The 25876-nt window shown below is 39.1% G+C and overlaps 1 protein-coding gene across 1 annotated transcript; it reads left to right on the top strand.

The window, feature by feature from the left end:
• Positions 1–1010: 1010 nt before the first annotated feature.
• LOC133993757 (sodium/potassium/calcium exchanger 3) lies at positions 1011–25068 on the top strand. The gene is made up of 17 exons (XM_062432814.1): positions 1011–1270; positions 7682–7792; positions 16978–17054; positions 17283–17357; positions 17474–17558; positions 18280–18383; positions 18465–18539; positions 18631–18656; positions 20924–20977; positions 21092–21231; positions 21324–21490; positions 21583–21826; positions 22066–22232; positions 22394–22508; positions 22606–22718; positions 22866–22931; positions 23936–25068. The coding sequence occupies exons 1-17, from the start codon at positions 1168–1170 to the stop codon at positions 24044–24046; spliced, it is 1833 nt and encodes a 610-aa protein (XP_062288798.1). The 5' UTR covers positions 1011–1167; the 3' UTR covers positions 24047–25068.
• The last annotated feature ends 808 nt before the right edge of the window (positions 25069–25876 follow it).

The raw sequence follows: 25876 nt of genomic DNA on the forward strand, positions 1-25876 counted from the left end.
TTAATTTAATGCATGTAGTGGTGCCCACTCTGAGCCTCAGCATTGTATATTTTCCATATTTGCCTGCTCTGTTCATGCCTGATAAACTGCATCAGGTGTGCTCAGCTAATCAAGAGCTAATCAGGTCAGGGCAGAGTACAGAGATGGAAAATGTGCTGCAATGCTGGGGCTCTGTGGGACCAGCCCCAACAGGTGCTGTTTTTAATATGTCCAACCGTTGTTCTGTATGTTATATGTGAAGAACAGTCAATATTTCAAGTCTGTCTTACAGCAATAGCCTGGAATAAATATTGAAACATGTTTTTCTTGCTGTAATCATTCCTCCTGTTCATACTAGCCTAACGATAACCTCATAATGTACTTTCAATGTAAACTTTAAATACAAAAATGTATTTAAAGTTTACTTTTACTAATATGAATGAGTCAAATCTGAGTCTTTAAGTGTGGACATTTTTACCAAAAAAGATAGTGACTGTTGAAGATATGCACTTTATCTGACTAACTCTGATGGCTGAAGCCCCATATTATCTTCAGATAAACTTTAAGGTTTAGGGTTAGGAGGAATGATTAACAAGAAAAACATGTTTTGATGGTCATTTGGTCACCTGACTGTTGTTTTAAGACAGACCTGAAAAAAACAGTGAAACTATCCTTTAATATTTGGGGGTGAGTATAGTGTTAGCAGCTCGGCAGGGGTCCACAAGTTCAAAAATATGTCACACACGTTTCTTCGAATGTGTCGCCGCCTGGTGGCCACGCAGGGAAACACACGGTGTGAGAGGAGAGAGAGGGAGTACGGGCACACAGAGCTTGGAGCATGTCGCCTCCTGTTGCTGCTCCTCACTGTGGGATCTTCTGTCGACCTTTCAGACTGCACACATGAACGCAGAGAGCTTTTTTACTCGCTATGTGCGACCTGGAGGTTCGGCGGAGTGAAGCAGCGCAGCGTCTGCTCTGAAGTCTGGAGGGGGAAAACCAGGCGGGGATTTATTGGTTTTTTTTGACAGTGTTCAACTTGGCAGAGAAGTGGCTTGCTTCTGTTGCTGCTGGAGATACATAGTGGCAGTACTGGTGGTTTGTTCGGAGCTGCGTGCAGAGAAAGTCGGGGAAACAAGTGTCAGAAAGAGAGCAACAGATGTTTTTCGTGGATATGCGGCCGGCTGAGGAATGAGAGCAGCAGCAAGGCACCGGCGGCCCTTCCAGCGGTTCTGCTGCTGTGGAGTCGGGCTGGTCGCAGTCCTGTGGATCGCACAGGTCATCCAGGCACCAGGTGAGACCTTAATATAGACACACAGGCTGGGCGCGTCTTCATGCATGCACAGCTATTATAATCCTTTGGATATTCTTAGATATATAATGGGAAATGAATTATAATAATAACACCTAACCCTTTAAACACCAAACAATTTATAAATTTTATATTGATGCAAAATCAATATAACATTTAAACTTCCCTTTATTAAGATAACATTAATTTAAAAAAAAAAAAAGTTAAATAATTAACATAGTGATTAATCTACCATATAATGCATGTGGAAAATAAAGAGCAACCATATAAAATAACCAGTCCTTAGGAAAGGAATAAATGTAAGGAACATTTTACCCACACACAATCTAAAACAGATCCATACCAACATTCTTGCTCTAAACAAAGATAATAGAAAATGCATAAAATATATTGATGTATTCACATGTAGTGCTTTGTCCTCATTCATGCTTCTTCTCTGTGTATATAAAAATCTTCATATGAATAAAACACAGTGGTGTAGAGGAGTGATCAGTAATATTACAATAGACAGGCACTAGATTGTTCATAAAAATGTACTCAAGAAGAAATGAGAAGTAATAATCTAAACAAGAAAGAAAACAGGTGCAACGTTGAAAGTCCAGTTCTCATTGCTGTCCAGGAATGTGTCGTTGTTAAACCAAAGCAAATCAGACAGCTGAAGCACTGCTTTAAATATTGAAATTTTCGTTTATTATTTTCCAACATGTCTACTAACCTTTCCCAGTGTCTGCCCCTTGAGCCATGATTCACACTGCAGGGAGATGACAGATTGATGATTACACAATACACATTTGGCATAAATCCAATCAATGGAGATAAGTTATCAGTTAATGTAGATCCAGGTATTCATTGGATATTTTATTCTTATCTGAGATGAAATGTATTCTTTGGTATATTGATGGATTATTTTTCCTAAATAGATGTACTCCATTTTCAATTTCTGTCTTTTCCCAGGCTGTCACTGTAAGAATTGGTTTTAAATACATCCTTGTAGATTAATAATAGATTGATAGATATTTATTTTGGATTATTTACTATATTAACACTGCATTCATGATTGACATATTCCTGATTTTCTGATTTCCCCATGGGCCCTATCAGTTTTTGTGTTAAAATGAAGTTTTAAAAAAAGACACAGTGGATACGATACATCTAAAAAAGGATATAAACTGTAGTTCCTGCCAGATAAATCATTGGATTTCATTACAATTCATGTACCCACCTCTCCTTCTATCTACATTTCTTTCGACAACCTCTGTAACATTATGTACTGCTCCTGGTCACATCAGTATCCATTAATCACCAAAATGAAGTCATTTATTGTCACAGATTCACAAACAAATAAGTGAAGTCTGAGTCAGATGCTTTAAAATCTCATCTGTCAGTAGCACACCTAAAAGTGTCACCTCCCCTCCTGCAGCTCATTATCCTCTCATCACCTTTGGTGATGCCGACAGACACTGTCACAAACACTTGTCGGCAGCTTCAGCACCGCACTTCTCTGCAGTCCTGTGTGCTTTACAAAGATGTGGATGAGTGAACTTTGGATTTGTTCTATCAGTAGTGTTTGATTTACATTTGGTCTCATCCTGATATTGCGTGCCATCCTTCATGGAAGGGTGTCCTGTTGAATGAGCAGTGTCATTAATATTTATACTTCACCTTTAAATTATGAGTGTGCCATCAACCAGAAGAGGTTTTTTGAACCAGGACCAAGGCCACTTAAACCATATAAAAGGGCAAAGCATGCGGTCTGCTGTTTGTAAGAGCGACAGGCAGGTTACTCTCACAATACTTGGAAAACGTTTCACATAGTGTGTAGCATCTTGAATAACGCTGCTTGTATAACCATTTATGGATGTGCTCATTCAATTCTCTGTATCAGTGTCGGTCTGATTCTGGCCAAACACTAGAGTTGAGATCAGAAAAATAACTTAAACAAAAATTTTAAAAGGTATTATTCAGCACTACAAATTGATGAAAGAATATGATGAAGCTGTACAAGCAATATCACTCCATACAGCAGAAAAGCAAACAAGAGAAATTAATTGAATTTGTTCTTCTGAATGACCAACCCTTCTCCAGACTTGGATATGTCGGCTTTCAGGGCTTAATTGAACATTTCTAGCCTCAATAGCCAACATTTAATCTCTAAAATGGCCGTCCCTCGTCCCTTTCAAAACATTTGGAAAACTTAGCAGCAGTTGCTGTGTCCAATGTCATGACTTTGTCTAACAGCACGCTGGATAGTAGAGCTGCAATAACTAGGCGATTAATCGATCAGTCAATCAACAGAAAAACAGCTATTTTAATGATCAATTAAATGTTTAAGTCATTCTTATAGTGGAAAATGCCAAACGTGATGTTATTTGAGAGGATTTGCTGCTATTCTTGGTGTTGTGTGATAGTAAATTGAATATGGTTGGATTTTGGACAGATGGTTGAACAAAACAAGCAATTTGATGGTATCCAAACAATCGATCATGGATAATGAGAGTAACAGTTCGTTGTAGCCCTACTTGATAGACTGAAAATTGGAAACAAATTTGTCATGTTACGAGACACAACGTTTGCTGCATATTTAGGAATAACTGATTTTTTGGCCACTTGGAGCAGTGAAGACAAGTTGTTAACATACTACTGACATATTTTAACCTTTTTATAAAGATAAAACTTGCAAACAGTTGGCAGATAGCGTACAGTCAGAGCGTGGACTGAGAACTGCTGCATGTTACCACAGAAAACAAGGCTGAAGAGAGCAGAGAGCAGTGAGAGTCAAACAGAATGAACCAATCCATTGTTGATATAAAAATATTGATTAAAGCAACTTTAAATTCACTACTTGTAGTGAATTTTAAAAAATTCTGACTTTGGAGCTCTCCGGTGGGGATTTGACCCAGGGACAATTAGGCTAAATGAATGGGCTGTGAGCACAGATACACTACACCACTAACCAAACCTCACATTATCAAATAATTAATAAGACGTTGATGTTGAATTCAATGTATTCACTTTGTGGCTTTAAAGAGGAAAGGAGCAGAATTGTGTAGCTACTGGTATACACACAATGTTAAGGTATCATTGTTGCTATTGTAAAATATAAAAAAGGAATAAAGCTGAGTCTAGTGGTTGCTCTGAAAAAGGCAAATTGTCACATACAGCAACAAAAGGCATCTGGATCAAGTGATGCCATCATTTCACAGTGGTACAGGAAGAACAAGCCTTTCATTTTAAGCATTGGAAATTAATTTACGTCTTCACAGAAAAACATTTGTTCTCTAATTGCAGTCACGACAGGATCCTAATTTGACCTTTGATTTCACAGTTTGCTCCTCCCTAGGATTTTTTAAAACTTTAAACTTAGTATTGTCTGTGTTCATTATGTAACTGTGGTTTGGATCGCATTAAAGGTCAAATCAGAAGCTGATCAGCTCTTCAGCATGTGTTTACTGCAACATGACACTTGGAAATGTTCAGTCTGAATGTCAGACTGGAGATCCGGAGGACTGCGTTGTTATCTGCGTGAGAACAGAGCTTCAAGTGTTAGGCCGGAATACAAATATTATTTTTATCAAGTATTATCTGAAGATGTTTTAGTTGCAGCCTTGCTCATTGCCACTATTTAGGATTTCACAGTCAGAGACATTTACTACCACAGACTGTAGTCTGGCCCTGTCGAGGCAATGAACCTGTTTAGGGTTTAGAGACCAGAGGAAGCTAGTCTGTCCAGTCAATGTGTGATTGACAGGATCAAATGTCTTGTTTCTGTTTGTTTCTGAGGCAATGGTGGCCTGTCCTCCCTCACGGGAACGGATGAAAGTAAATGGTATTAGACTTTTCTTTCAGTCCCTATAAAAATCAAATTATATTTTTTACTGTAATGATTTGCAGCACTTGGTCCAAGTTCAGCAGGACGACTTTATTGGATTCTGACTTTACTTTCAGCTAGAAGACTAAAACATTCTTGAGCTATAGCTTGAGCTTAGAGGTTTGCTTATACTGATGTGTGATTTATGATTAAAATGAATTGTGTTATTTTCACTTCACATCGTGGTATTTACACGTTCCTTTCTACTTTCAACCAGTGTGTTTACTTTGAGGAATATGGCAGCAAGGTTAAGGTATTTCAATACAAATGTCGCATTTCATAATTCATCAGCGTCCATTCTCTCTCTGCTCACTGATCCTTCTGTAACCTCTTGCCTTTATATTTACATTCTAGCCATTTAGCAGGCAGTCTTCTCTGCAGCAACAATCACTGGAGCAGTAAAGTTAGCTTAAACACCACAGATCATTAAAATGATAAACTTTTAGGGTAAAGGTCAGGGTCAGAGTGAAGACAGTGTTGCTTCATGCTTGGAAAGTGTGTGAGGTTGTGAACTTTATGTCCAATTTTTAACAGCCTGAAACAAAGACCACCTCCTCTACAATCATACAAAATAATACATGCGTAAGAAATTAAGGAAAAAGAACAGAATAAATGCCATTTATTTCATAAGTGTGGATTTTGTTTAGGCTGTTGTCTATTAACTAAGTTGATCACAAGACCAGAACTGGGTAGCTTATCAACTCAGCTATTCAGCAGAATCCTGTTTAGGGTTGAAATCAGCGTACTCAAACCTGCTTCCTATAGGGAATAAGGCAGCCTTGTTTTTGTAACCATCTTACATTTAGAAATGCAAGAATGGGGAATAACTGAATATATTTTATACAGTCTATGTTTAAGTTAATATATTACATTTGATATTTGATATTACAGTCAGAACAGCTCATCATTGAGGTTTCAACTTTGTACAAATAATTAACGTTGTGCTTTATTCCTGCTGGAAGCCTTTGTTTTATCATTATTAGGACTGCAAATAATATATTCATTAAAGGCTAATATGTTACATTTTTAATTACTGGTAATTAGTCTATGAAATAGCAAAATTGACTGTGTTGTCTAACAAACAGCCAAAAAATGCCAAAACAGCATATTTTTACATCAGAGAAGCTGGAACCAGAGACTGTTTAAAATAATTTTTAGGTCAATCAACTCATCAATCAACCACGTCAGGATTTTCTGACAAAGAATTTTCTGACAAAGGATTTTCTGACAAAGAAATGTAGATTTGAGATTTTCTCTCAAATCTGCATTGCAGCGTTCCATTTTTCATCTCTCCATTTTCTAACCAGACAGGATGCGGTTTAAGTGTTGGAGACCCAGTTATAAGTGTGAAAATGGTGCAGAGCCATTTGTAGCAGGAGCCTATTTGAATTTCATACGAGTCGAGCTCCTCTTGATGCCTCAACATGAAAGCCTTCACCTCTCCTCTCAGCCACGACCGCTGCCCTCGTGAAATGCATGATCTCATTGAGCTGCAAGGTACAAAGAGACATTACAGCGCCTGACAATCACGAAATGCATCAGACACAGGGACTGAGCTGCCTCGTAAATAAGAGGACAGTGTGTGGTACAGAGTGTTATAACTGCCTCTATCTTATCCAGCCTTTAGTGGAAAGATCTCTGTGGGTGGCAGTGAAGGATATCTATATATTTTTCCCACATCATTGGAGAGATGATGACACAGATCTATCTGACGGGCTGCCTCAGTAAAGTGGTAAAAACAGAGATTAGCTGTCGAGGATCGGAACACAGAGCTGTAATATAAGCCATAAAGATTTCAGTACTGATGATGACTCAGGACAGCTGACTGCAGCACGGGCTGAATTACTGAACTTGTTGCTATCTCACACAGCCAGAAACGCGAAACTAAAGTCTGTCAATCCTTTCTTGATACAAGAATAGCTCTGCACACAATCACTAGGGTGAAACAGTACTTGGATGGTTTTCTGAGGATGAGTGTACATAGATTTAACACCCAAACTAATAAAATACCAAATGAATTGTGTGGTTCTTTGGAAAACCAAACAGTTCCATTTAAGAATGTGCTGCTTCTCTGTTTGTTTGTCTTTGTTTATTGAATAGATAAATAAATAAATAGTGTTAAGATGTCAACCTGAGAAAGGTTGACAGGCAAAAGCATTTTTCATTTTTTTGTTACATTGTATTGTATTAATGCAGCATCTGATTATCATTGATTAACCTACCACTTATTGCTTGATAAATACATTTTCATTTGGTCTGAAAAATGTATAAATAATCAGTATACTTTCATATAAGAAAAAGAAAAGCAGTAAATCCTCACAACTGAGAAGCTGGAACTTGCAAACATTTTGCAATTTTGCTTAATAACTGAAACGATTTAATTGATTATCAACGTGATTAATGATCAGTTCTAAAAAATAATCTCAGTCCTAAATCAAAGCATCGAGGTTGAGTTCTGTTGTGTAAGTGTGTGAGGTATCGCTGGTTGTTTTTATCACAATGACTCTGTTGCTGTTTTGGAACAGAGACAGAGTCTTCTGGGTCTCTGTCAGGCGTGAATGGCGGGACGCTGCGATGGACACGCAGGCTGATGCAGGAGAAGTCAGACAACCAGAGCCTGGATCAGCCCCGAGCAGGTGAGTCATTCCTCTCTACCTGGATGCATGTTGCTCCAGGACAGACCAGCAAACTCTCCCAAATTGTCTGCTAGGTGTACTTATCATTCAGTTTCGGGGTGGGTAACATGGATAATATCTTCTATCATAATACCTAATTCAGTATTTGGAATTATACACACCTGACAAGACCTCAAAGGCTGCATTGTACTGGTAAACATTTTCATTTGACCACCTAGTATTGTGAAAGCACAGGGAGTCATTTCAGATGCAGTAGTTGATCAGTGCAGGGATGGAAACTGAAAAGATTTTATTGATACCAATGCTATTATCAATTCTGCTTATCAGTCCAATTCTTATTGATTCCTGGTCAATTTTCCATTTGGAAAAAACGTAGCTTGGTTGTAAAACCGTTGCACTCATGCGTAGAGTGTCAAATACACAGTATATCTGGAATTTATTCCCATGTTGCGTAGAAAGATGTTTCAGCATATTACTGGTGTTTACAAATAATCATTTTACAGACAATACACCTTGCACTGTTGTCATCTTTATTTGTGGAATGAAGCCACGCTTTGGATTGTTTCTGTCTCCCTGCCATGACACCTTCTTGTTGCAGGTTTCCAGCACTGCATGAGTTCAACATCATTGTTTTACAATGTGAAACTGTCACAAACGTGCCTGCATCGATAAAAGGAATTGATATGGATTGGATATGCTCGGAGGCATATGAGTCCAATGGATCGGACAATTTGAAATCGGTTCTTAGCTAGAACTGGTTCTCAATTCTTATCCCTAATTCAGAGATGTAATTTTTCTGCCATGTGTGTGGTGTGTGCAGGTCAACAAGGAAGGTGGAGTGTACCAGAGAGTTGTGCCTCTCCCCTGCAGGTGAACTGAAAGGTCATGCGGACTAAGCAGTGTCAGTTGTCAGGAGTGTGTTGCCGTTGTCAAGCTTGTGCTGTGAAAGATTGAAGGAGACAGATGAAGTGTATATGAGGACGCTGCCAGAGTGAAAGTCAGATTAGATTTTCTAAGGTAGTCTGTCTTGAGCAGATGCCGAGTTACTCTGCTTTCCTTCCTGTAGGAGTCTGGTTGAGCCCTGAATAGTTTAGGCAGATTCAAACTGCTCTTCATGAATTACTGAGACACGCAGCCAATCGACAGCCATAATCAGACCTCTGTTTCTCTGGTTCCCAAGCTGATTAGCTGGCTGGCTGACATGAGCTGCATTCATCACAGCTGACAGTTTTATTATTAAAAATTCACATCGGAGAGGAAATATTGTTATTGTTATGTGTGGGGGAGTAGCGTGGAGCAGATAAAATAATACAGCTGAAAAATGAAAAATCTTTAGCCTTACAACAGAATACAATTCTGCATCTTCATCATTTGCATTTCCTCGATGGCTGTGCTAATATTAATGTAGGATGACATTTTGAATGGTGTGTAAACTGCACACTTCTTTGTTCCTGTAATGTTGAAGCTTGAGTAATGAATTTCAGTGTTATTGTCAAAGAAAATTATGCAAATCAAGTTATGCTAATAAAACAGTCAGGCCTAAAGTGTACTCTGCTGAGGGGTGTACTCTCACCACTGAGGGTGTGCACCATAAAAAGATACATGCACGATGAATAATTTTTAGCTTTTAAAATTTGGATGGATTTGAGTGAAACAGGCCTACCTGACATCGCCTGCATGCAAGGATGTGTGTGTGTGGCAATACAATATGCAGTAAAACTCACTGGGTTAGGGTTATGGTTATTTTTGTATGATTTTCTGACATTATATAGACAAAACGATTCATAATGAATTGATTATGAAAATAATTAAAATAGTTAATTACAGCCCTAATGTAAGATTTGATCATTTCACTAAATACTCATTGAATCAAGACATACTGTAGATTTATTATAAGGGTGTAGCCTCAACTTAAAACGTGCACTCTTGCTCAATGAATAAAACTAGAGCTGGGCGATATGTACAAAATCAAATACCACAATATTTTTTTACCAAATATCTCGATATGGGAATTGCAACAATATTGTCAAAATGACTATTGATGCTTTCACAAAATATTTACACAGTGAGATTTTTGATAAATAAAAATCAGAAAATTACATCACTTTTGTGTATTCCAGCCTTTTAAACCAGGAAAAGACAAAAGTCATGCCATATCACAATATTGTGCGACATTATATACAAAATCTAAGACAATATCCAGTTTCATATCATGATATCAATATCATTTCGATGTATTACCCAGCCCTGCATTTAAAAAAAACCAACCAGCTATTATTGTAGTTTTAGATTTGATCAACATTTTCTTTTCAATAATTATTTTAGATACTGATATTCTTATGTGGAACGTTAAAACCACAGCTTGGTGACTTTGCAAATAATATATTGGTTTTATTTTTAAAAAGCTTCTATATCAGGTGTATGAACATGATCAAACTGAATGCGAGACAATTGATTTGGCGCTTTGAGTAAATTCACACTTACAGGCACATTACCATATAGTTGTCTACCACCCTACCTCTTAAATTAGAGGTGTGTTTTTCACACTTAAGAGAGAAATTAACTACTCTCTATCAGTGCTTCATTTGCTCTGCAAAGCACATATGTGTTTTGCTATCTGATAACACATTTAACCTTAATTGAGTTTCTGGTTGCAAACGACTCTCCCTCATTATTGCTTACAAAGACACAGGCGTTCTGCAGGTAGATACTTCTCTGTGGTAATACGCTGGAGACAATCAGCCTAACAAAAGGCTGGACAGGTACTATAAGACACACCAGTGAGCAGGGATCCAGGCTCAGGTTGCCGCCCTCTTCCTCAGCAGGCCGCCTGACAGTTATTGCATAATCTGTAGTGTGATTAAAACGCCTGCCCTGGACCTAGGGGGATATTATCATGGGGATTGAACAGTAACGTCCAGCCCCAGGCTCTCTTTCTTTCTTTTCATCCCTCCACTGCTTAACAAGATGGAGACGGTGTGATCTGACTTCAGCTGACAAGCTGCTATGGCCATTGTTGCTAGGCAACTGAATGCTAAATTTCGAAACCCAGACAATTCTGTCTTTCAAGCATTAAAAGTGCAAAGCCAAGAACTAAAAATAGATCGTGAGGAGAAGGGAGGCGAATGAATCCAAATGATGTAAATGAAGTAAACGGTTCATACTGTGTGTGTTGTCGAGGCTTGTTATGTTGTTTATTTTGGCAAGCGACAGTCAGCTGAGAATAGTATTTTTCCACAGTGGTGTTTTTAGGGGTTTTTTGGGAAGCGTTGAGAAATAGAGGCTGGCAGATAATCTAACTGAAATTTTCTTCAAATGATCTTGAACCTTCATCAGGGCAAGCAGATTATGGATGCAACACAAGGCAAACAGCCGCAAAAGCAACCGCCATTTGTAGTCATCTGTCATCTGAAGTTTTGGAAAATTTGAAGCAGAGTACTGTTCTCTCCTTTTTGTTTTCTCTGTAAGGCATGTACTGTGTTCCCAAAAATGACTCAACATTTAAAGAATAAAAGGCACAGCTTAAAGCTCTGAGTGTGAGGTTTCTAAAAAGTTCCTCTTAAAACTTTGAATTGTCATTAAAAGAAAGATGCTTAACTGTTTCCAATTGAGCTACATCCCCAGAAGTTTTTTTGTCCACTTCTGTCACAACAGTATAACATGTTGTTAAGTGTCTTTATTGATAGGCGGGGTGGTTGGTGTGGTTTGAAGCCCTGCTGTTGTTTCATCCGCGCCTGTATTCAAACTGCCTCAAAGGAAAGTGAAATCAAAGAACAAAATGCATAATTGAATTTACATTACACACCTGGATGAAATATTTATTTTTTGATTTTCTCATGAAAAAATGCAGGCTTGTTGCTGTTGATCTTAGTGTGCGTGTGTGCGTGATACACCAATGTTGGTTTGGTCGGGGCATGGTACGACTTTACTCTGTGTGCCAATCGATACCGTAGCATGACTCCAGGACACCCTGCTGACTTTCTGATCGATAAGATTATTCTGCACCGCCCACCGCCTGTCATTCAGCTACAGTCTAAAACCTCTTGCAGCAGATTGACTCAGATTGAGAGCTCAGCTCCTCACATCACTGCTGTTTTCACTTAGTGGGAATTTCACTTCTAATGCTTGTGAAGAATTTGCTCGGTATTGCAAATATACTCGAAGATCTGCTTCACAGGCTTTATTGATCTGGAGTCCGTTAAAATACATATACAAGAAAATATTTGTACTCACCACAACAGGACAACCGAAACAGATTTCAGTTAAGCAGAAAGTGTTCAAATTGTTGAAATAGGAAACAGTGTTTTATATTTGACATAAATGTGGATTCCACTGAAAGCTAATAAAGTTTTATATAGCAGACACTTAGTGTGTAATGGCTAAAAGCGGATGCATTAGAGCAAATTTACACGTTGCTACTTGACAAACAGTGTCTCATTTAGTGTCGCCATGAAATCTGTGTATTCATGATGTCCAGAGGATGAGTTCTACTCTCTTTTTTTTTTTTGGTTAATATTTTTATTAGGAGGTAAGGCACAATTCGAACAGAAACCAATGTTATAATTACATTGAGTATCACAACACATCTGCATCACAATTGAAAATGTAAACATATTGATACAATAGAAATACTGTGCATCATGAAGAATGAAGAGCAAGACATACAGTCTGCCTCCTAGGAGGTTTTCCTATTTTGTATTTGTGGCCCAACAGGAACATGGTCGGGCGACAAACAAACAATGTACAGATAAAAAAAATAAAATAATAATAATAATAATAAATAAATAACCGAGGATTCTTGTAAGTGATGAGTGAATAAGTGTTTAAGCTACAGGGTGTAAACAAAAATACAAGGGAAGCCAAAAGACAGGAGAGAAAAAATAAATAAATAAATAAAATATATAAAAATAAAAATAAACAAATAAATAATAATAATGATAAAGATAAGAAGAAAGAGAAAGAAAGGAGGTTGGGGTCCATCAATCAGGAGGCATAGCCTGAAGGGAGCGAAAGAATGTTATAAAGGGGAGCCACTTGTTATAAAATTTATCAGAGTTACCTTTCACTGAATATCTGATCTTCTCCAGCTTTAGAAAAGACATGGTGTCATTGAGCCACTGAGTGCTAGATGGAGCTTTAGTTGACTTCCAGTGAAGAAGAAGCTGACGTCTTGCCAGTAAGGAAGTAAAGGCTAAAATATCTAATTGGTTAGAGGTAAACCGGTTGTGGTCTTCTGGGAGCCCGAATATGGCGACATGGGGAGAGACTTTTATGGTCATTGAAAATATTTTTGACATGGTATCGAAATAATTCCGCCAGAAACGTGAAAGTGACGAACAAGAGTAAAACATATGAGTTAAGTTGCAAGACGAAGCATGGCACTTGTCGCAATTGTCGGTGGTACTGGGATAGATTTGTGACAGTCGAGTTTTGGAATAATGGACTCTAAACAATACTTTAAACTGTATAAGTGTGAGACGAGCGCAGGCTGAGCTAGTGTAAATATTCTTAAGAGCAGTGTCCCACCAGTCATCTCCCAGATGTAGACCCAGTTCTTGTTCCCAATTAGTCTTGACTTTGGTAACTGGTGAGCAATCAAAAGACAGAATTTCATTATAAACTTTAGAGATGAGTGACTTCTGAAGTGGATCGTGGGTTAGAAGCTCCTCCCACTGTAGACTTGGTGGTAAAGAGGGAAAAACTGGAAACAAAACATTAGCACAGTGTCTAACTTGAAAGTAACGAAAGAGATGAGAGGGTGGGAGATGAAATTCTCCTGAGAGATCCGAAAAGCTGCGAAAAATACCATCCTTGTAAAGGTCTTTAAAACATTTCAGGCCCTTATTATGCCATGCAAAAAAGGTTGAATCTGTAAATGCAGGTTTAAATAAATGATTTCTCAATAAAGGAGCCAAGATAGATGCTGACTTAAATTTGAAGTGCCTTCTGAATTGATACCAAATTTTAAGTGTGGAGCGAACCACTTGGTTATTTGTAAAGCCAGAGGGGTTGGATGGAATAGAAGAGGTAAGCAAAGCAGTTAGGGAGGATGAAACACATGACTGAGCCTCCAGATTACACCATGGCAGATCCACTGATTTGAACCAAAATGAAATCTTGTGGATATGTGCTGCCCAATAATACAGTTGAAAATTTGGAAGTGACAATCCACCATTGAATTTACATCTCTGAAGTGTGGATTTGCGGATCCTGGGTGCCTTTCCACACCATAGGAAATGAGAAATAGCTTGATCAATTGTCTTAAAGAACTGCTTTGGGAGGAAAAGTGGGAGACAGAGTTCTACTCTCTTTGGTCACCTTCCTTTACCACCAGCCAGTCAAAGTGTTCCCTTATCCAGTGAAATATCTCAACATCTGTGATGGATTGGTAGACAAATTTTCCTCCATTTCCACCATGAGCTCTCGGGGTTTTGAGTGAAATGTTTCAATAACTGTTGGATGGAAAACATTTGGTGCATACATACCCCCCTCATGATAAATTGTATCCTGAGGGGATACTGTCCACTGATGTTTTCTCCAGTGGTATTATCGGGTCAAAATTTTAGTATGTCCAATTCTTTGATATGATCCAATTCTCTACAAGCAAACACCTTTGTGTTTTGTCCTAACTGGAAAAAGAAAAGTAAAAATGACATTGTTAACATTTAGCATTTTTATGATGAGCATGCTAGTATGCCAATGTTAGTATTTAGCTCAAGGCACCACTTTGCTAAAGTATAGCCTCACTTATTATTAAAACAAATTATTAAAAAAAAAAGTCATAATTAAGGATCTCCTCTGTCTTATTATTAAATGAAATGTTTTATCAGTCATGTATAGCATCTATTTGTGATTCAGCCAGTTCATAAAGCTTTGTTGCTCTGGTTAACATCTGTCTGCACCCTGCTGCACATGAAGTATTCTCCTTTATGTTTTTACAGATGTAATAGCAGCAGTTTGTGTGCAGTAAATGTGAGAAGGTCGAATAAATATATGGTGCTATTCACACTTGTGGATTATCTCTTTAAGAGTACTTCAGATGGTGAGGGAATGAAACAAAGACATGTGAGCTGCTGTGAAGACACGACAGTCAGAACTGGATCAGAGGTGAAGGAGTTGAGGGGGCAGTTTGTGATCTGACAGTAAAAAGACACCAAGCACAGAGAGGCGTGATGTACGAGGTGCTTGTATTGTCAGAGTAATCACACATCGAAACTCTCCCCTTAACTCAGAGAGGCTCACTACACGACCTCTAATTACAAAACTACTGAGTTATCAAACCAATGACACATCTGCCTCAAATCCCTGATTTGGTAAGTTGCAGATGTGCGACCATCTTTAACCCGGGTGTTCCAGCTTGTGGTTTTGTGTTGTGAAACCATGGCACAAGAGTCTTGGCAAAGCACATTCCTGTCCAGCAGCCTTCAATAAACCAGTACGCTGTTTGTGTCTCCCTTTCTCCATGTGTCTCTGTGCCGTTCCCCCCCCCCCCCCCCCCCCCTCCCTCACTCTCTCAGACCTCTCCTGAGGGTTTATAAGGAAAAATAAATATTTTTAGACATTACGGTCCAGAGCGGCTGTCACTTCTTTTTTCTCATTTTTCATAAACCAAAACCATGGGAAACACATATTCACCTCCCCCTTTCTCACTGTTCATGCAATTGCCTTGCCTTTGGCTTCCTACTGCCACCCATCAAAAAAAATAAAATAAAAAATAAAGGCTGCCCCCAGGGAGAGGGTCGCCATAGCAACTGCCTTTACCAGAGCAACTCTGCGAAGCATCCATCTGAGCTACATGTCGCAGCTTTGCGTTTCCACCGGCGGCATAACCTGAGAGTTTATGTTTTGGGGTGGAAAGCAGACTGGAAGTCTTCCAGGACTGTTAGACAGGATGCAGAATAGGGTGAAAGAAATAAAGCCACAGAGCAAACACAGATGTCCAACAGCTGATCAGTGTGACAGGCCGCTTGAGAAGACGCATACTGTGCAGCTTCATATTCAGGCTCGCCCTCTCGTGCAATAAGATGACAGAAAGTTTAAATACTAAGCCTTGATGATTTGGTGGATGAGGCCTGTCCTGCAACAACAGCTGGCACACACAAAGAAGATGGGCTTTCTGCTCACTTCTCTAAGAGAGCAAAAAAGAGACGGAGCACCCAGGCAACCTGTAATCTCACTCCATTGTAGACCTTGACAGAGAGGATGCACAAGATGCTGTTTATGGCACAGTAAGCATGCAGGCAGACAGGGAGTTCTGCTCTCCCTCACAGGCACAAATGTGTAAACACAACTGCACAAACATTTACATTTTCAAACTCAACACAGCCAAATTACTGTCCTCGGGACCATATGGCCCCCTCCTCTCACATGCTGACACGGTAGTGTCAAAGATGGGATCTCATATCTCTGATCACAAGGGACCCTCTCTTAATCCATGCAGTCTGTTGTTCGGTTTCCACGCAGCAGTGTGCATTGTGACGGCTGCACTGTGCTTATAGCTTGTGCTTGTTGACCCGCTGTTGTGTCACACAGCAGAGGAGCTATTAATAGCTCCATGCTCCCCAGTACTTTAAATTCATCCAGCTCGACTCCAGTTGTAAATTGGAGCTGTACCACACTCTCGAGGCTCTATTTTGTAACGTCAAAAGGAACAGGGGGAAGCTAAGCTGTCATTAACAGTTTTTTTTTTCTTACACTCGAGGAAGAACAGGAAGCAGCTGCCAGTTTCAGTTCCACCTCACTTCCTGTCGCAGTGCACAACAAACACTGTCGACATGACAACACAAAATGTTGATAGAAATGAGACACACAGCATGATGAACACAACACTGGCTCCAATGACTCTTGGTCTTTAGTTTTTTTTCAAATCTGTGGATGTAAAGAAAGATGATAGTAGAGGTTATGGAGCTTTACAGTTCTACATGAGACAAAGAGCATTACAATAAATTGCCTCTCATAAAATAATGAAAGACAGTGAAACAACAGACAAATTTAAGAGAAACATTTCACATGCCCCGTTGTCAAATATGAACAATTGTGAGACCGTCATAAGTCTCATATCACAGATAGTTTGTATATTTCAGTTTGTTTTAGCACATTTTGTAAAACGTGTTTGTTTAAGAATGGAAAAAGATGGGGAAAAAATAACTCACATGACATGAAACCTGTTGTCTGTCTTCCTACAGCCATTCACGAGTTTCCAGAGGACATCTTTACTAAGGAGCAGAGGAAGAAAGGGGCCGTGTGTCTTCATGCGCTCTGTGTGAGTATTTCATGCAACATCAACTCAACTCTGTATAGTTTTTCTTGGTTCTGTTTACATCCTTGAGTCATCCTGCTGAGATTTGACATTATTATAAGCAGACGTGTATCATTTCACCGTGTAATTATGTTTTTACAAACCAACACTTCCACAAAAGATTTATTACATAAAGTGGAAGACAGTGTATGTCCGTCCATTCTGTCATCTGTGCTCAATTTCACTCTCTAGGCGATCTACATGTTCTACGCTCTAGCCATTGTCTGTGACGACTACTTTGTCCCTTCTCTTGAGAAAATATCCGAGGTGAGAAAAACATCACCAGCTTGCTTGTTGATCAAAACAGATCAACAGATCAAAATTAGATTATATCGATTATTAGTCATATCAATACATTCATGGATGTTTTTCTTCTCTCTTAGAACCTGCACCTCAGTGAAGATGTGGCTGGGGCGACATTTATGGCTGCAGGAAGTTCTGCTCCAGAGCTTTTCACCTCTCTTATCGGTTAGTAGCTCAGTCATTCTAGACAGCTGTGCCAGCTGTGCCAGAGGGCATGTCCTTTTTCCCCCTCTTTAAACATATCTTCCCAACCTCTGCAGTGCCAGAATCATCCAGTAGATGTCAGCAGAGTTTAATTACATACATAAACACATTCTCGATTTTCATCAGTGTTTTACATACATTACAACATAAACAATCCAAATGAAGAGGATATCTAAAAGTATAACTGTAGGTATTTATTCTATGTTATCTATGTGCTGCATGTTGTTTTTATTGTTTTTCATTTATGTGCTGCAATTTTCCCTATCTCCGGGACAAATTTCTCCCTGGTGGAGACCAATAAAGTAACCTAACCTAATCTAACCCGATTTAATATCAGGCCTTTAAAAAACATTTATCTCTCCATTTCAGACATGTCAATAAATGTCAGTCCATTTAATGGGAAGTCAAATTCATCAGTGTTCTGGATACAGTTTGTAATAAAGGATCTTCAGAGCCTGCCAAGACTATTACATAAAACTAAAAGAAAATACAAACAGAAGATAACAGATGCATTTCATGTTTGGGTCTTATCATGTTATTTTAACGGCTTTACAACAAGCCACAGAAGCAGATAGGAGATGACGGAATGCAACGATTTGATCTAATCTGAAACCAAACAAACACAGATTCTGAATAGATTTATTTGACTTTCATTCCTCCTTCCCGCGTCTCCCACCTTCAGGTGTCTTCATCACTAAAGGAGACGTCGGAGTTGGCACGATCGTTGGCTCTGCTGTCTTCAACATCCTGGTCATTATCGGCCTGAGTGGGATCTTTGCAGGCCAGGTGGCAAAACGTTTCTTTTTAAACTCATAATGGATTCACTTGTCAATGAGTGATTAAACATCATTTATCTCCTCTCCACAGACAGTGATTCTGACATGGTGGTCACTTTTTAGGGATTCCACTTACTACATCCTCGCTGTACTGACTCTCATCATGGTAAGATGTGTACTTCATCAATGACATCTGTGTTCACCTTTTACTCTTTCACATCATGTTTTTAAAAGGCTGTCTTCTTCTTTCTCTCTAGGTTATCTATGATGCTGTGGTTGACTGGTGAGTCCACATACTTTGAATAACATTGATACTTTTTAGCTTCTGCCTTGAATAATTGCTGTTGTAGGAACTGGTGATTGAAAACATCTCAAAGATGGACGTTCAGGCTCATTTACAACAGCAAATTCACAATTTCATTATTCCTATGATAATCTTTTGCATATATACAATTCTGTAAATATCATTCACTACTGACAGACTAAACAATGCACATCATTTGATCACATTTCCATAGAGGCACAGATCTTTCCTCTCAGGCTCTGATTGGTGTCACAACCTCTTTCATAAATGACTGTTATTTCAATCATAAAGATGAGGGCGTTCAACGAGTTCAACAATCACTGATTGCAGAACTGAAATCGATGCGGGTTCCTGGTTTGTACTCGAGAAATATCAAAACACCTGAAGATGTATTTCCAGTCAGCCTCAGCTCACTTCAGAGTCAGCAGAGGTGACGAGTGGAGATCAGCTCAATTTGAAATCTGCTGTAAAATTACTTCTCACTAGTTTAATTTGCATTGAGGTGGTGTGTGTCATCAGTGGCAGTCAACATCTTGTATTTGGCGATGGTGTGGAAGCCACTTCACACATGAGCAGTGGATTTGAAGCTCAGATTGATTTCTTTTGTTTTGCTTTTCCTTGTTAAAAGTCTCATTCAGCGCTTTAATACCTTCTTAGCTGCCTGTCCTGAATGTTTTCTATTCCGTCGACCTTAGGCCTTTTGTAAGGAATGGCTTTTTATTGTTGTATTTGTCAGTGGTTCTAATGAAATTGTAGATTTATTCACGGACTTAATGTCAGCTGTAACAGTGGATTCATCAGTGATATACGGAGGGCCGTTTATTGAATCACAGTGTGCCAAGCCACGGCTGTCCTGCCGTATTTCACCTCACCGCTGTTCTTTTCAATGCAGTTTGGCAGATTTGTGTTTCAGCTGACTTTGCCAAATCACTGCATGCTCTGAATATCTGAGATATGAGTCTGCACATGTGCAGCAGCAGAGTGGTCTTCCAGTCTGTATCCAGGCTTAGTAGAACAGCAGTTTGCACAAGTTCAGTTTGAGTGTTTGTTGGGGAAGTCGATGAAGCATTGAAGTATTTTCTAGAGCAGTGGTCTCCAACCCTGCTCCTGGAGAGCTACTGCCCTGCATGTTTTAGGTATCTCCTCACTCTAACTCGTTATCAAGCAGCTGAGGCTCGTCAAAGGGCTTGATAACGAGTTGATTATTAGAATCAGGTGTGTTAGAGTGAGGAGATACCTAAAACATGCAGGGCAGTAGCTCTCCAGGAGCAGGGTTGGAGACCACTGTTCTAGAGCTTACAATTGTGCTTGTTCACCAGTTCTATTGTCTCTATTTTCAAGAAAAAAAAGTCTATTAATGTAACTAAGCAGGAGGGTTAGAGTTTAGGGTTAGGGTTAGGTATAGTTTATAGTTCTTCATTTAGTAGTTCTTAAATTAGACTCTTGACAATTCTTTATCTGATAGAAAATAGTTTTTTCAGTGTGTATGTGTGAATCATTTGTATATTACTGTTTTTAAAATAATTGTATTGAAGTAGCTGCTGTGTAACTTAATTTGTGAGTCATTTCATTGAAAGGGTTATGTAGTTTATAAGTATATGGAAATTGTGCTCATAGTTTTTAAGAAACATCCTAATATGCTAATATATAGTTTGACACAAGTATTTATTGTCAGTTAAATAATTGTTAAAGAGTATTTTATTAAGTATATATTCAAATTAACAGCTAAATAACACTTTTTTAGTTTTTCTTCTACAAATTAGCCATAACATACCTGCAAATTATACAGAACAATTCCAGGAAATCAGTATATAATTAAAGTATGTGGAAAATAAAGCACTAGCCTGTGATTTGATCAGATTTGACTGACTGTGCTCGCAATACAACCTAACAACCCTGAAACTACTGTATCATCACATTTTGATTTGAATGTGCTAACCTCTGATTGGTGAACAGAAACGTATGACATTGTTCACTTCAGACCAGCGAGGACCAACACCCAATTATAGTAATCTCTCCAAAGATTTCTCATTGTAAGCAGATAATATTACATTTTAGTCCAATCATAAGTAGAGGAGTTTGATAATGCGTCCCTGCAGATAATGACAAGTGTTAAAAAAAAAAAAGTCATGATTCAAGAAAGACTAAAGGTTGACTTACTATATTATCTGTGTTAAAAAGACTGTGAATGGGGTTTCAGTTACAGTGCAGTCATTCTGAATCTAATTGATCTGCTTGCTCTGCAGGTGGGAGTCGTTGCTTCTCATGACCATGTACGGGATCTATATTATAATCATGAAGTAAGTTCACCAGACACCCAACTCCCTGATCAGTCATCACACCTCCAAACACCTGAACTCTTGACAAACACTTGCACACGTAGATGTAAGTAAACGGCATCTGTTTGGTCGCAGGTTCAACTCCCAGATTAAGACGTTTGTGATGCGTCACTTCAGAAACGCTGGGCCATGCCACCTCGGATCAGAAGATCACAGAGACAAGACGGGAGAGGATGCCTCTGCTTGCAACACCTCCATGGTGCTTCTCAGCAAAGGTCAGAAGATGTTACTACTCAAGCTGATCACCATGTCTTCTTAAATTTGACCAACTTTAAAATCGTGTCTTCTCTAAACTGTTTTTCCACAGGTCAAGCCCATGGTCAGGACCCTCCTCCTGCCATCATGGTGGATGAACTTCTCATCCTCAACCCCCACAAACTGTCCTTCTCTGAGGCCGGCCTGCGTATTATGATCACCCCCCACTTCTCCCCTCGCACCAGGCTATCCATGGCAGGACGCATGCTCATCAGCGAGGTATTTCACACACACACACATGAGACAGTATGACACACATGACTTTGGTGCTGTCTAACAACAACAAAAAACTCTGTGCTCTCCTCTCACAGAGACAGAGGCTGATTCAGAGTTCGAAAAACCAGCGTGGCAGCGAGGCCGGGCCCGCATCACGAGAGGGGTCAACCAGCAACAGTCTGAAGAGGAAGAGGACGGGATCCTGCAGTATGGAGAACGGAGCCGGGAGACCAGGAATAGGAGATGTGGAGTCAGGAGACAAGCCGGGGGCGGAGTCGTGCCAGCCAGAGGAAGATGATGATGATGAAGATGGGATTTTCAGTCCTGTGCGCATACCAGGTGAGGAAGATCCAGCACTTAACTGTTAACAGACTCAATATACAAGTAAGATTAAAGTTTTTTTCAAAAATATGTGATGGATATTGTTTTTTATAAATATTGTTGATTTTTTTTGATTTTCTCAAATAAGTGAATTTTTCAAGAATGTTCAATACCAGTGAGTGAAAGTGAGTCCAAACTTTTGACTTGTAGTATGAGGTTTGACAAATTCCATGAGTCTGACTTCCTGCTTGTCACAGGTGGATGTTGTGCGCGGGTGAAGTGGGTGATCACGTGGCCTCTGGGCCTCCTGCTCTTCTGCACTGTGCCTAACTGCCTTCAGCCACGCTGGCACCGCTGGTTCATGGCCACCTTTGTGATCTCCACCCTGTGGATTGCCGTCTTCTCCTACCTCATGGTGTGGATGGTAAGGAAGCACAATCACTCCACTTGGGATTCAACCATTTCAATTCTGAAACAACAACAAACTGCAAACAAAAACGATCTCAGATCCTTCAAGTGGTTTTTGGTCTACAACAATAATACAGTTGTAATTTACAAGCTGCTGTGCCTTAATGTTTCTGTCAGGTCACCATCATCAGCTACACACTAGGCATCCCAGATTACATCATGGGCATAACGTTCCTGGCAGCAGGGACTAGCGTGCCAGACTGCATGGCAAGTCTTATTGTAGCTCGACAAGGTAAAAAGTTTCAAACTTTTAATCCTGATTCTCCTGATCTTTCAACCGTTTCCTCTTTGCGGTGAATTCCTCTGTCACTTTTCTCGTCTCTTTTCAGGCATGGGGGACATGGCGGTGTCTAACTCCATAGGCAGCAATATCTTTGACATCCTGCTGGGTTTGGGTTTCCCCTGGGCTTTGCGTACCCTTGTGGTGGACCACGGATCATCAGTATGCACACACTTTGTCCCTTATTCCTTCTGTTACTGATTTTTGTTGGGTTACTAATGCATCGTTGTGTGTGAGAGAGCGAGTTATTGAAACAGAGAGAGATTTTAACGTCATAAAAAAATGTGACACGCTTTTTTTTTCTCTTAGGTCCACATAAATAATAAAGGACTGGTGTATTCTGTCATCCTGCTGCTGGCGTCTGTGTTTCTGACGGTGAGTGAAAACAGCATACCAGATTTTTCAGTTGTTTTGATGTCTGTTCAATGTCAGTTTTTGTCAGTGTGTGAAATGAGTCAGCTTGGTTGGATTCAATTCAGTTTAAGACATGGTGGACTACAGCTGCACAGTGTATCCTTTATCCCTCTACTGATTTTATTCAAATCTGCATGCAAACATGTCCTCTGAAAGGGAATCCAGCCCACAGAGCATGTTTGATGAAATAACTGTACATGTAAAACATGGTGCAGAGTGTTTTAACCTTATTAAACCTGTAAAACTTAAACAGTTGCTTAAATGTTGTATAATAATTGTATTTTTGTATTATTTAAGTAAAATAAGAGGTCTTACATTTTCACCAAAAAGTCACAACAACAAAAAAAAAAACAGTCAGGTGCCTATTTGATCACTGAAACAGGTTTTCTTACCATCATCATTCCTTCTGTTCATACTGGTTATTAGAAGTTCCCCTCTGCATGGGCATACAGTGTAAGTTATGGGGACCAAAATACACAGTCCTTGTTTTGAGCAAAAATGTATTTAGAAGTGTACCTGAATATAATGTGAGGCTTCAGCCATCTGAGGTAGTCCATAGTCATTTTTAGTTTAAAAAAACAAAAACAGTGTCTCAACAGTGTTTTCCTTGTAACAAAAGATTACATTTGGCACTAAAAAGACAGTAACTTTGAAAGATATTGACTTGTTTTAACTAATTTGGACAGCTGAAGCTAGCTCTAGCTCCTGAGCCACAGCCACCCTGCAGTGTGGACAATAAGTGGAAACACATGTGTGGATGGATGTAAGGACTTTAAGGGATGCTTTAATATTAACATCATTGGGCTCTACTTTATGCCTGCTGTACTAAACAAAATAGGATTTACAAATCATATCCTCTTTTCCTGTTTCTGATACGGCCTAAAAATTATAAAGCTGACATTTGGTTTAAAAATGTTTTCTAGGCATCTTTGTGGCTCTTCCTCACTGCCATGTCTTGTTTTCAGGTGATAAGTGTTCATCTGAACCGCTGGAGGCTGAATCGCAGGCTGGGTCTGGGTCTGCTGTTCCTCTATGCCATCTTCCTGCTCTGCTCCATCTTCTTCGGGCAGATGTGAGGCCTTAAGGTCAAAGGTTAACCCTGTCAGACAACATGCTGAGTACATACCTATCTACCACACATTCTCTTTCCTGAAGCCAAACAAAAAGAGTGACTGTTGTTGTGTTCCTTGTGAGAGTTACTGTGCACCTCTGTAGGATTCACTAAGGCAACACTGTACACATGCAACCACACTAACACACTGAAGTCTTTATTTTATCAATAGCACTTTTTTTCTCTCCTTACAGTGCAGCATTTGAAAGCAGTCAGTCTTTAAGTATCAAACAGGGTGACTGATCATTAAAAATGATGGCATGGCAGATGGAAGCAGCAGGTTTATTTGGAAGTGACAAACTAAGAAATTGTGATTTACACAAGACAAATGTTTTTGTCCGTGTTAATTTTAATGATGTAGTGTCTAATATTTTAATGATGTTTTGTTTTTTAATAAATTGTGTTGTCACCATCGCATTAAAGCAATAATCAGTAGTACCTAGAGTACAGTACTTTTAGAGGCTCAGAGGCTCCTCTCAGCTCCTCATAATCACTATAATGCACAGCTGCACAACAACATGTATTTTAATTGTCTACAAACACATGTACATCCTCTTACTACTTCACAGACTTAGATAATGCACATTGAAGCACATCAGCTGTTAATATCCCCTGCAGTGAACACAAGGGTCTCGTTCTTTTACGGACTGTTGCTTCCCGTCACTGCAGCTCTTTTTCCTTTGAGACTACTGTTTAATTAATTAATTTATATTTTTAATGTTCATGCTCTGAATGCAGCAGCAGCCAAGTAAATTAAATACTTTTACAAAACGGCAAAGCAAAAAGTAATTTTTGTTTATTATAGCCTGTATCTCCTCTGCTGGCGTGTCCCATAAATCTCCGACCAGTTTTTATGGGTGTCAGTGTTACCAGCAACAACAATTGGTAGTTCAAAGGTTTGTTTGGCACATGATGAAGTTAACAGCTGCAGTTGTAATTTACAGGAGGCGTAATGAAGCGTTAGAATGACACTATCCAATAAAAATTATGCTGGGCTACAGCACAGAACAAAATACAAATAAAATACATGAGGGACCAGGACATGTGAGAACAGCCTAAAAATCAAAAGCTGTTGTAGTGAAAGGAGAAATTAAGTGGTGATGACCAAATTTAACAAAGGTACCAGAATTAAAGGATTTGGGGTTTTTTTGTTCTTACCATCTCAACTGTTTAACCAGCTTTAGGTTAAAATGCTGTTTTTAAAATTCAATAGCTGTTAAAAAAGAAAAGGTACGGTACTTGAATCTGCCATGTCTTGCCAGGGACAAATTTTCAAGAACTCTTTCCATGAAAACGACCAGATTAATCTTACTCTCTGTTGGCCTTAGGTTTCGATACCCTCATATGTTATGAATGTACACCTTAGCAGACTTTTAGCGCTCGTGTGGAAATATTTACATGCATTCAAATGTAGCAGGTGGCACTGAATTACAGCGAATAACCTCTGAACAGATGGTGAGGTACTTCAAGTCTGACGATACAGGACATGTACGCGTCAGAGTACTTTTAGAATAGAAACATTGGTATGAAAATGCACATTATCGTGACAATATTTTGACCATTTTGCCTCACTACTTATAAACAAGTATTGGTACAGTTTAAACGTACGTAAAGAGATTGACATAGTGTTTTTGTATTCATTAGTGTTCAGTATTTTTAGAGGTCTTACTACTATAAAATCTAATATATGATGTACTTCTATCAGCGTCACAAACTCTGATGACTTTGAGTGCAGGTTAGTTGTATAATTCACGTTTAGGTACGACAATCGATGTTTGTATTGTTTCTTGTACAT

This window comes from Scomber scombrus, chromosome 14, assembly GCF_963691925.1.
Source record: "Scomber scombrus chromosome 14, fScoSco1.1, whole genome shotgun sequence".
Lineage (NCBI taxonomy): Eukaryota > Metazoa > Chordata > Actinopteri > Scombriformes > Scombridae > Scomber > Scomber scombrus.